The sequence below is a fragment of the Megalops cyprinoides genome, chromosome 12 (assembly GCF_013368585.1).
Source record: "Megalops cyprinoides isolate fMegCyp1 chromosome 12, fMegCyp1.pri, whole genome shotgun sequence".
NCBI lineage: Eukaryota > Metazoa > Chordata > Actinopteri > Elopiformes > Megalopidae > Megalops > Megalops cyprinoides.
Genome location: NC_050594.1, coordinates 11291667 through 11304750, shown reverse-complemented (window position 1 = coordinate 11304750; position 13084 = coordinate 11291667). Strand labels below are relative to the sequence as shown.

The 13084-nt window shown below is 40.7% G+C and overlaps 1 protein-coding gene across 1 annotated transcript in view; it reads left to right on the top strand.

The window, feature by feature from the left end:
* The first annotated feature begins 1228 nt into the window (after window positions 1–1228).
* sntg2 (syntrophin, gamma 2) overlaps window positions 1229–13084 on the top strand; it is a 46681-nt gene continuing 34825 nt past the window's right edge. The window contains exons 1-5 of the mRNA XM_036542217.1: window positions 1229–1285; window positions 7369–7506; window positions 8153–8209; window positions 8659–8716; window positions 12773–12816. Coding sequence (XP_036398110.1) covers window positions 1229–1285; window positions 7369–7506; window positions 8153–8209; window positions 8659–8716; window positions 12773–12816 — 354 coding nt within the window. The remainder of the gene's footprint in view (window positions 1286–7368; window positions 7507–8152; window positions 8210–8658; window positions 8717–12772; window positions 12817–13084) is intronic.

The following is a 13084-nucleotide window of genomic DNA, read 5'->3' as shown; positions in this document are numbered from 1 at the left end:
TGCAGCTGAAAAAAGCAGGCACATCTGAAAAAAGAAGCTTTAACTAAGGATGTTTGTGCAGGTAAATATGGCAGTAATCAATCCAAGCTGATCCCTGAATCAGAATCTCTTGAACAATTATCGGATTGCAATGAAATGTAAACTGAAAATCTTCTTACATGTAATTGCACGTAAGTATATTTAATTGTGGTTTAATTAGTTGTATTTTTTAGTTTTTAAGTACAGCCTGTGTATTAATTCATATAAAAATGAAAATACTATCCTTCAGAATTTATGTTCAATAGTAGTGAGGGAAGGTTGCCCCTTGGATTAAGGGGCTATGGACTGATGGTGGAATGGCAACTGAAAGGGGACTGAATATTCAACAATAGAAACTGTGTTTAAGAGATTAAAAGAAAAAAAAAACAGACTGAATTAGTATGCTGAATTGAGGAGCTTGATCTGCAGCTGAGAGGAACATTGCCAAAAATGTAGAGTTTGCGGTTATATGGCAGTTCTGTTAGTTGTTACTCATGCTTATGGAATGCAGGAAAGAGGGCCTTTATAACCTGATGGAGTCACTAAAAAAAGAGAGGCTCCAGCAAGGACGAAATCTCCAGCAGAGAGATGTGCTGCGGCAAGATGGGAGAGGGTTAACAGCGACTCGTTGCAGTCGCAGGCACGTCACAGTTAAGGTGAACCGCGGGCAGAAATGTCTCCGCACAGCGATCGGGAGCAGAGCGGGAGCGCCAGCAGGCGGAAGAGGTAGCGCAGGGGTACGCTGAACCGTGTCTCTCCTCTTTGATATCTCTAATTACCACAGGAGTCTCGCTGCGTGTCTGCGCAATACTGCCGCGGGATTTTCACAGCGGTGTCAGTAACAAGAATGCAAGGCAGTCTGTGCCAGCAGCAGCGGCGGCGGCAGAGGAGCGGTCCGTTCTCATAAAGAGAGCAGGGCTCTCGTGTGAGGGCTCCCCTGCTCTGTCATCAAGGGGGAGTGAAAATAAAAAATAAAAAAAATCCCACGTTCCCAGCCCGCCAAACTGAAAGCATTGAGGCGATCCTGGTGGCACGTGGGAAAGAGTCTGATTGAATTCCTCGCAGTCTGCAGGCGGAGAGGCGTGCTGCTCCTCTCCGCCTTTATGTGCCTCCTGCTGTGAGGGGCATGAGGACGTCGCGGAGCTGTTGAGTGGATGACAGATAACGTGTTCTGTGAATTCAGTCCTGCCAGTGTGCGGCTTCATGGGAGATGAACGTGGCCGGGAGTCGCCCCCCTGACCTGATTGAGAGACCTGGCAGCCTCCTGGTACCAACTTGGGCAAGTGACCATTTTCTTTCCATGAATGTCAACCCTCTCTGGGCTGGGAAGTTGTGTCTGAAATTTGTGCAATTTATTGTGATTTAACTTTTCTTTGGAATGACATTGATCTGTGGCAATTACAGGTCAGGATGGGGAGAAAGGGGCTTAAAAGATTATAAATATGGGAGGCTAAATGTGAGGATGCAGGTGAACTTGCTGAAACAGCAGTCACGTCTGTACTGTGGGGCAATTGTCTCTGTCTTCAAAGTTTTATTGTACTGAAAGGCATTCAGTGAGGGATTACATTTCAGTGATTAGAACAGAAATGCTACTTGTCCTCTATGTGGAGGGATTTTCTGGCTTTTGATGTGTAGTAGTTCACATCAATGAAAGATAAAGAAGATTACTTTTGAAATAGTTTACAGGGATGGGATAGTTTACGGGTATAGAATAGGATGTACAGCTTTTGGAACACACACATTCTTTCCCGAAAGATAGGTCCTGAAACTGTTCTGTCATTTTCCATCTCTTAGAACATTACTCACCATGCTTTGATATAGGAGACAAGAATGTTGAATGGAAATATTAATATGTACTCTATAATTAATACAGTTTGTATTAGCTGAAGCCTGCAGAACTGGTGATTGATTGCTTTTGACATGAAAGATTTATCATGTGACTGAACTGTAGACAACATAACCAACATGCAAGGAGAACACACACTGCACCAGCTGCACATAAGCAAGGATTTTACACCGTGTTTACATCTGTGTGAAATTTCCATCCTGCATACAGCGCTGTGGAATGAGCATATTCTGCAGTAATGTGGGTCAAAGCCGTGATGTGAAGGTCTCTGCCCTTGTCCATGGCCTGGAGAAACAGTACAGAGACAATGCACATTCTCGCTCATTTCAGCTCAGCTCAGCTGAGTCTGATTTACCAAAAAGTTGAGTTACATTTGAGGGAAAAGTATATCTGTGGATACAAGATGGCTGAGGTGAAATTTTCTACCTTTTTACATTTAGATCATTTGTACTCATGTGTGCCTATATATTTATTGTTTTTTCAACAGCATATTTTGTATAGCATATATCAATTTTACATATCTCTGTTGACATAGATAACCTAGCTGATTTCCTCTTTGTGGTATTCCTTTTCCTTTTCTTGCACTGAGTCCAATTTTTATAAAATAAGAACTGAATGACTATTGAGGTGTGGTGCAGAGTTCATGTCTGCAGACCAGTTTTTTTTTTTTTTTGGGGGGGGTACACAAGTGTGTCTGTATTTCTCTGAGAGCCCTTGATCTTAGGGGGTCTTTCAAGTGTCTCTCAAAGTAGAATGTCAGCCCAAGCATTATTGTCAAACCTTGCACTGTATTTTTATGTCATGTGGATCAGTATGCTGTGCATTTTTATCTCTATCATGGCATATTTGAAGCTCAGTTTTAATGTATTTTATAAGTATGCTATATCAGATAAAACTTGATTGATAGATTGAGTCAGCAGACAGTTGCCTGCGTTTACTGTCTGTGAATAAAAAGAGCCAGTCATGAGAACTGGATGCAGAATATGCTTCCCACAGAGGTTTTTCCCTACTTTGAAATGCTCTTCATTGGTGCATAACATATGGCTTTTGTTGGGGTATGATGCATGCTGCATCACTGTCTGCCTTTAGTTAATTTTTCTAGCTATGGGGCGACATATTTGCATGTACGGAGGAGCAGATTGTCCCGAGGCATGTGTCCTGCTGTGTGTTTGCTACAGAAAGCCATTTAGGATACAGGGTGCAAATTCTGTAACGTGTTAAATAGTAATCCGTCTGCATGATTAGATAATTACGACTGTACATCTTCAGATGGAAGATGGATTTGAGCAAAACTGAAAATAGAGGACACACCAGCAAACAAAATAGGGGGAGTATGAGTCAGACATGTCTGAGAATGCTTTTACCCTGGCTTCATTACAAGGGCAGCGCTCCGCCTGGAAATAGTTTTTACAAATTAGTCTGGAATTGATTGCAGACCTGCTGCAGAGCTGTTCCCTTTCAGATTGTGCTGTGTGAAAGGAGCAGCACTATAGTTCTCAATAAAATATTGATTCCTGTTAAAAACCCTTCATTTGCCCCAGCAGGTGAGCCCTTATTTGTTCCTCTCATCTTTTGTGTACTTCCTGTTTGAGTGTTATGGGTAATTCCATTTAGAGTTTGTATGAGAGATCGGTCGCCAAAATCATAGTGTGGCTTTCTGCCATTACCCCTCTGAATAAAGTGCACAGATCAATGAATCAACATCAATAATTTAATGTAATTTGAGAAGCAAACATGAAATGTCAGGAGTCGGCATGAGTTTATTCTTCTCGGATCTTAACCAAAACAATCAGAATTGCAATCAGTAAATCAAAGTGTGAATTATCTAACTGGAAATCAGACTATGTATTTTAAGTTACTAAAATGTATTTAATTAAGAGATAACTCATGATCTTGCAGTCTTCTAAATAAGGTCAAAAATTGGCAATTTGTATATTCCTTATGCACAGCCTAATGCAGAGAAACAATCCATTTCATAGTAAAATGTACATACACACATTACCAGAGGTAGTTACTTCAGCAATATCTGTCAGCATGTTGTTAACCGTTACTGAGATTTGATTGCTCAGATTCTTTATAACTCTGGAGACTGTGATGAGCATGAATGTTGAAAGCAAGTGTGCACGGGTATTCGAATCTTTCTAGATTGCGTGATTCTCTGTGGCTGCAGGGGCTGCGTTGCTGGATTGCTTGTTAATGCTTGCAGTTCAGTGGGGAATTCTGGGGCTGTGAGTTCAGGTCTTGGGTGTGAGATGTTGGAACCCCGGGGATTTAAGACGTCATTTGCCAAAATGGTATGTTATGATATATGTGGTATACTTTCATTGATTATAAGTTACTGATTCAGGGCTGGGCATTCTGAGCTGTAGAGCTTCCTCTGCAGTCGTCTGTGAAGATATTCAGTTCACAGCAGGATCTTAGATGTGTGTAGGGTATCGGTTTTAAGGGCACAGCAGGGTTTTGTATAAAATATGTTTTAACGGTGTAACAGGCTTCTGTGTGCAGTATGTGTTTTAATGGTATAACAGGTTTCCAAGTGGGATATATGTTTTAATTGTATAACAGGGTTCTGTGTGGGGTGTTTGTCTGAATGGTAGTACAGGGAGTGGGATGTTTTTCATGGCAATAGCAAGGGTCTGTGTAGGCTTTCACTGCTATTTGTAGTCTGCATTCAGGATCAGTCATTGTGCATTAGCATGTTTTACGAATAAATAAATAAAATAAATGGTTCAATTACAGTCATGCGCCGCTTAACGTCCATTTGGACAAAGTCCGTTCACATATACGTCCATTGTCCCATAAGGTTATAATAAAGTTTTAAATCCTGATCGCAGAGCAGGACGTGGTGGACGTAACCGGATGCAGTGAAGGCAATGCTTCCCTCACGCAACACGTGCATCTCTTGTCTCTTGAAAATAAAGCGATTGCGCTGCCGGGGCGTATAATGGTACAGTGTATTAATGTGTATTATGTTTAGTATTGTACAGTATTAACCAACTTAACCCATAAATTACACTGTACTTTACCAGATACATTAGTTGAAATACAGTACGGTACTGTATGTTTACAGTATCTTGGCTACAGTAGCCTACACCATATAGGTTTGCTAAGTATATAGTATGGTGTTCGCACAATGTCCAAATCACATAATGTCCTATTTCACAGAACGTATCGTGGATGTTAAGCAGTGCATGGCTGTAATAATAACAAAAAACAGACTCTTCTTGAGGAAGGTTAGGAATTAACAGTGTGTCTTCACATTTTGGCTGCTGGTCTGTCATAGACTGACTGTGAGGGTAGCTCTGCTTCCATGCAGACATGGCTACTCTGTTCCAATGCTTGGTTTAACATAAATTGCAGATGCCGAAATGGATTGATTGATTGGGCAAGGCTCCTCCTACATATGGAGGATTTGCTTGGCATACAAGGCATGCCGTAATATTTGTTAACACAGAGGTAGAGAGAATGTGTGTCCACATGGTAATAAGCATGGCCACCAGTGGGGAAAAAAAAAAAATTGCCAGCTTTATAAACTTCAAAAAGCATTTAGTTCTCCTTGGAATAAAAGTTCCTTAAATGCATTGGAATTTTGGAAACTAGGATGAATATTGTCTGCATAAGGGCCCCCTTTGCCTACACTATATACTGCACTCTAGGTCCCCCATCACCCTCATGATGATGAGTAGTAAATTGTTGACAAAAAATCTTTATCTGGGATTTCCCAATAGCCCACCAACGCCTAAGGGACTCATGATTCCTTTCCCCCTTTCTACATCAGCCCCAAAATACTTCAGATTTGGGGCAGAAGGAGGCATCATGCTGGAGATTTACATTACGTTTCCAGTTTCCCTGTTGGCAAGGCCTGAGAGAGACAGAGAGAGAGAGGGAGAGAGAGTGTGCTCCCAGAGGAAAGAGCAATAGAAAAATGAGTCTTCCCAGCTCAACTGAGACTGCAATCCAACAACTGGTCAGTTATGTTTATAACTTATTTTAACTTCTGACACATGCTTATTCCATCATTGCTATAAGAAGTAGCTACGACTTTGAAAAGCCTACTGCAGATGCTGTGCCCCCCCAAAGAAAAAGGACATGACATGATGTTTAATATTTGTTTTAGGACTAGTTCTTCCACATCTACTTGGTACAAGTAGCACAAAGTTAAGTGTCAGAGGAGTATTGCCTTAAATAAAACATAGATTGTAGGAATGTTAGTGTGAAGATGCAAAAATGCATAATCTTTAAAGTGCTTTATTAACTTTACGGTACATTATGATAGTCGTACGTTTTGTGTGTGTGCACGAGGTGTGAAAAAATAAAATTGCTTGTTTAATGGTTGGTTTGTTTGTTTTTAACTCCTCTCAGTGCTCCCGCCCCCTAGCTATTGTGTTTTGTTTTTCCCTGTCCATGTGCTTTTGTTTTCCTTGTGTTCTAGCCCTGCCCTACTCTCCGCCCACCCGATCATCCCCTCCTGCCTGCTTACACACCTGCTTCACATCTCCTCGTCAGCCCAGCCCTATATCTACCCTGCTTGTCTCTGTCTTGTTGCCAGTTCGTCGCAGTGTGTTTTTGCCTGTCTCGTTCCCGCCGTGTTTTCTGCCTGATCGCTGTTCCCCGAATCGACCCTGCCTGCTCTTCGACCTTGCTCCTGCCTGCTGTCCTGCCTTGTTCACCTGATCTTCCTGACTACCTGGTTTGACCCTGCCTGTCCCCGGCTTTGATTCCTGACTGTGTTTGGACTGCCTTCCTGGTATTTTGACCCTGCCTGTTTTGGACTGCCTGCTTGTTCTGCGATTCTGTTAATAAACGCCTGGATTCTGGAGTTCTCGTGGTCCGCGCCTGAGTCCTTGCCTGTGCCCTGACAACTCCAGTACAATGAAATCACCAAACAGTTAAATCTTCACATCTTTACTTCACTGCGCTTATTTTTTTTACAAAGTAAATGAGAGACATCTTTTTTAGTGCTCTCAAATACTTTCTAATAATTTGTTTCTGATGCTTGGAGAGATTAGGAAACTTGACTCGTCTGTAATGAATCAAAACCGCGTAAAATGTAAAATGTTCTGTAAATACTACAACTAACACCAAACCCAAACCCTCATTGGCTTACCAAGAGATACTAATGATGGAATGAGTTTGTCAGGAGGAACCTGCTGGTAAACACCATAGGTGTATTGGTGATTAGCCATGATGACAGCTTGCGTTAACAGGCATAGAAACACAAAGAAGCCTAAAATGATTTTTTTGAGGAAACGTATCCTGTTTATTGTTATTTTTTTGCATGTAATCTGTAAAGATTAATGTGATTATTGCATGTTTTAGAACAGCGAAATTCTATTAAAGGGTGGAAAACTTAGTTACCTTGAACATATATCATACCCCATTGACAACATTTAATTGATAATCGCCCATCTCAGCCATGAACTAATCAGTAGTTAGAACTGTGCGTCATTTGCAATCCTATTCCCAAGTCATTGTACCTTCAAAATTCTCTTTTTTTTCCACAGACAAAAACTGGAATAGCGCTGCTCTATAATGAAGAGAATGGAAATACCTATGATATCCGTCTGAAGTTAGCAAAAGAAGTGTTAACCATTCAGAAACAGGATGTGGTGTGTGTCAGCGGAGGTGAATCCCTTTCAAATGTAAGTACTGAGGTTTTTTCTACACCAAAGGGAATATTACAAGTCGAGATCTATCAAACACAGAGCTACAGCCAAAGTGTTGCTGGATGGCATATTATTTTGTTATCTGTGATGTTGATTTTTGAAATTGCAGGTAATTTGTCACTCAGACCTTTTTCATATGGTAATCATCACACGACAGGGGATGATGGCAAAAGTGTGGAGACAGAATTAGAAAATAGGATCAGAAAGACTAGTGATAATGTTGAGGATTGAAATAGGATCAGAAAGACTGGTGATGATTTTCAGGACAGAACTGACTTGCTGAGAGTCTCAGTATAACTGATGAAGCACTACTGAGCGCTATAATGTCAGGAGGGGAATCATTGTAACTTCCTGTTACAAGAGGTCCTTAAACAATCAGAGCATAGTCTACGTAGCCAATCGGCATGAAGGCAGCAGGCATTACTCACATATTACAAACCACAGTGATGACAGGTCTTGATGCTTGTTTACAATTTGAAGTTTTTGTGCTGTTTTTTTGTATGAAGAAAATGTATTTGCCCAGCACAATGTCTCTTCATCATGACATATTAGCAGATTATACAGCACTGCATTACATTATTGTTATCATTGTTTTACCAAACAAAATTCCCATTTTTTAAAGCGCAGAACCATTGTGCTTCGAAGACAGGCTGTCGGGGGCTTTGGTCTGAGTATCAAAGTAGGTTGAATGACTTTTTTCATCATTATTATTGTCTTCATGGATATAATCACACAGTGAGTCAGAGCATCACAGATAAGCAATAGGCCCTCTTCGATTAAAATCTGCTCTCTGGATTGTAAATGGCACTGCTGGTCATGCATTGCATGTGAATAAAAAGTAATCAGCCATAAATTCCAGCTTTGTATGGCTTATCTACACCATTTCTACTATCACAAATTTGAAATATTTGACATAAACGTGTTGACCTTATATTCTTCTTATTATTCTAAACAATAATCAATCATGTGTAGCCCATTTGAGTACTGATGCAAGCAAGGTCATCTGATTTGTCACATTGAGGATGAGAAAATTCTCAAGAGCACTATGTTAAACTCCACCTCCTCGATTGTGATCAGAAAAGGGTGGTTGTAAAGCTTTAAACATTAATTTGCATTTGTGTCTTGCAGGGGGGAGCTGAACACAAAGTGCCAGTTGTCATTTCAAAGATTTTCAAAGATCAAGCTGGTAAGATTGCGTTGGAGCTCCCCCAAAGACTCCATCCACACAATACCATATCAGATCCGGGATCAAATGACATGCCATTCTACAGTGATAGATCAACGCGCAATCCCATATCTCACAGTGTTCCATTCTGTAGTGATGTGTATAGGTAGGGATTGTTTATTATGAATGCAATGGATCCCCTCAGAACTGCTGTAAAATGTGTATTTTTTTATCCACCTGAAAAGTTGCAGAGCACTTTTCAGAAGAGGAAGAGCTTTTCTGTTAGTATGTGTAAGAGAGAGTGACTTTCAGAGATTTCCAAAAAATTAGGTACTGGCTTGCTTTCTTAACTTAAACATGACCACAAACACATGCTGTAAAAGGAAAGAAGTAGCAGTGACTGATGCAAAGTACAAATTAACTCTGAATGAGTAGTTTATACAAAGATGTATACAACGCACACACACACACACACACACACACACACACACACACGTAAACCCGATTTAAGTCAACCCATTTAGAAGTTCCCTCAAAGATGTCAAGAAAATTTGTTAAGCACGATCTCCATTTGTGGAAACCATGCTGATTGTTCTTTATGGTCAGGTTTTATTCCAAGAATAATTGTAACCTATCCCTCATGATTGTACCACCACACTGAGGGAGTAAGCATGTGGCATGCATGGAAAGAGAGAAGACAGGAAGTTTATTGAGCAAACACAACTTCACACACTTAGTCTTTTGGCTGCCTTGGCAAATTATACAGTTATGAGGTCTGGTTTTGATGTGGGGTGAAGTGGCTGCAGCGGCAGAGGTAACTGGACCTCATTAGCAGAGGTTGCTGATTCCCACCAGACCGTCTGTGGTGACTCTCACTTGTCACTGGAGTCGCTGTCTCTAGAGAGAGAGGAGAGGGAGGCTTGCAGTTGAGGCGGGTCGGCATCAGAAGCAGTCTCTTGCTGCTCCCGAGTTGCCATCTGTAAGCACAGCCGCTTGTTATGTGACGATTGGGAACACCTGCTTGACTGGGGAATGGCCGGCAGCACCGGACAGGTTCCGCTTGGTCGAGTGAGCTGACAAGTCTGGCTGATGATGCGGTTTAGAGATGTTGTCTTTGTCTTCTGCCTGTCTCACGCTCTTCCTACAGTTTTATCTAATGTTTCCTGCATATCAGATCTAACTCAAGGCAAACATGTAGTCACCTCCCTGGTGAAGCTCCCTGCAAAGTGCACATTGCATCTGCAATATCTGTATTGTTATAAAGCAAAACACGTTCACTTTTTTGATGCACTTAACCTCCTTTTTGACTTTCTATCTTGAGAGCCCTATCCAAGACTCTATCCAAATGTAATCTGCAGATTGAGAATATTTCTTTGAATTTGAAATAGTTCTCATTCACAGTTCTGCAGTGCATAAGTGTTACCCAGTCAATGCTGCATAGATTTAATCTCATTATTATGAGCAGGTCTAAAATTAAAAATCTTTGCTTTGACTTTCTAGCATACCTTGAATGTGACTATGTTTTGGTCGCTAGATCCCAGAGGCTCCACTACATCAGTACTGCAATTTGAATAAGGATTATTACAAAAAAGTAAAGGCATGAATTGCCTCTAGTAGGGGAGGTAACACGCTGCCTAAAAACATTTACAACACCTTCTCAAATTGTCCACTTCCTGACCAATTCACCCAAAGTCTCCTTCCTGTCAATTTTTTTTTTTTTGTCTGAGAACATATTATGATCTGATCCTGGTGGCCAATAACATATTCCTACATTTAGGCCTGAGTTTCCCCCCAGTGATTAAACCTATATCTTTGCTGTGATTTAAGAAGTCAGTTCATGCTTTTTTTTTGTGCACTGAGGTTTTCTTTTATGCACAGTGTTACACCACCTCTTCTTTTACTGGTTGAATCTTTTCTGAACAGCTCATACCCTACAATGTTGTACTAATCCCTGTTCTCTGTGTTCAGCCATGTATCTGTAATATGTCATAGCTCCCATTTTCCACAAAAACTTCCAACTTGTAATATGTTCTCCTTTTTTTTAAAAAAAAAAAGCACTGCAGTGTATTGCCTGAACTGTGCTTTCCTCCCTCCTCCCTTGTCTATACCTCTGATAGGCAGCTACCCAGCTATAATAAAATCCTAAATTTATCGATGAGAATAAGCCGTTAAACCCAGTTAGACATTTTAGCCTTGCTAGCCTCCTCTGACACTCTCTAAGGGCCCTATTTAAGCAGCAAAAACATATGTAACAAATGCAAGCCCTGCCAGTAATCAAAGGGCCTCCCCAAATCATGTGTTTGGTATTTAAGTATGGCTTGTTCCCTTGGTGCAAAGGCCAAATGGCCTGGGACAGCCTGTTTCATAAAGAGTGTGTGACAAAGGATGCTTGCTGCTTCACCTGTGAAAGAACCTTTGTTCCAGTTCCAAGACACACCCTTATTTACGTACATCTCACCTCACAGAACCACAACACAGGTACAGCCCGTTTTGTGTGTTAGCAGAGATGTGTTACAAACAAAATAATTTAATAATAAAAAATTTCCAAAATATGAACGACTCAAAAGTCAGCAAACCCGCAATGCAACACTCTCCATTCAAAAGGTACAGGACATTGAGTATAATTAACAATGCTCAACTCCTTTGTGCTCAGACTCATAAAATACTAATGCTGCCAGCAAGTTAGGCAGCCAGATTCTGACGGGAGCGAAACAGGTTTGGTTTGCCTTACGTGGCAGATTTTGCTGTGGCAGGAAAGTCTGACGAGGTGGCAAACACAGCATTATTCTGGCTAATGCCAGTACACTTTTGTTATTGCCTAACACCCACCTGACAGGAAGAGTTAATCAGGACATTAATTTAAGGACATGCGTCTTCAGCACCAGCACCCTTCAATGTACAGGGAACAGCTGGTGTGAGGTTTCAGTTGTCTGAAAGCAGTATCAGGTTGTATCATTTCAGCGAGTGTGTGGAAGGTTCAAAATGCAAATGTCTGGATGGGTCAGGAATTAATTAAAAATTTCTTATATGTCCATTTCTAAACCTTAAACACAAGGCAATGGAGTTGTAGCAAAAGAAATAATAGCAATATACTATATACAGCAATATATAGCATACAATAGCAATGTACTGCAATATACTATGTATAGTGTATTACCTGAACTCTGCCTGTGCTTTTCTCACTTCTCTGCTGTGCATACCTCTGAGAGTCAGCTACCTAGCTATATATAGCAATACCTAGCTATATATAATATATGTATATCATATTGTAACTGTAGGGCTGTCTGTGTGTGGAGGTCTCCCCTGTCTATTCAATAAGTCTTTAATTTTTCTCATAATCACCCCCCTGTCAGAAGTTCTGGTATTACCCCTTGATTACACTTTTCCCTTTGCATTTGTGGTAAGAGTATGTCGGAGTCTTTACAAAAAGCAAGGTAGAAACTCAGTACTTCATTTCAGGTTTGCACTGTCCCAAAATACCAAAATAGCCCCTGACCTCTGCATTTGTTAGTTGTTCTGGGTTTTTCTGCTGCTGAGGGCCCCATAGCTGTGACTATTGCAGTACCAAGTGTTAATTAGATATATTATCCTGAGAGGGCTATTGTTTAAATATTCCTTCTGTTTAAAATATTTTTTGAAGTTAATTGTGTGTGGAAAAAGTCATAAATGATCCCTCTATTTTTTATTTCAGGATAAAATTCTTTATTCTCTTCTTTTCATGCTAATTGAGCAGGGTTACTGTCCTCATTATCTCTCTCATTAAATCAACATTTCTTCTAAATGATTCTATCAGTGCACTGCTAGTGTGATATGTGCAGTACAAAACCAGCTTTCAGAATTGCTGAGATCTAAATATGAAATGATTTTTGAAGACATTGTGTTGTTTTTAATGAGCTGGTCTCTGAATGCATCGTGGCCCTGAGAGCTTCTGCGCTTTGTGCCTCAGGCTGAGGTTTGTTTTGTTCCTGGTTGCTCGGGGGTATTGCTGCAGATTAGCGTGACACAATGATGCATGAAATATGTAATTATTTCCTGAATTTTCCATTAACCTTTGATCTCCCTGCCTCATGCCTGCAGCAGATCAAACGGAAATGCTGTTTGTGGGAGACGCCATGATACAGGTCAGTGTGGTTCATAGTAACTGTCCTGCATCTAAAGAAGAACTGGCAGAGCCATTTAATGGGCGTATTCTGCCAGACCCTCTTTTTCTATTATTATACCATGTTAACCTTTGATTTCATGAGAGGAGCCTGAAGTTTAATAAGTACGTATAAAGTGGAACTATAGTGGAACTAACTTACTGTAATTGTTTACACATCTTATTGCTGTGATTGGGCTGTAAAATGGCATGGTAGCTGTTAGCATTTGAATTAATCAGCGGCACAGTTT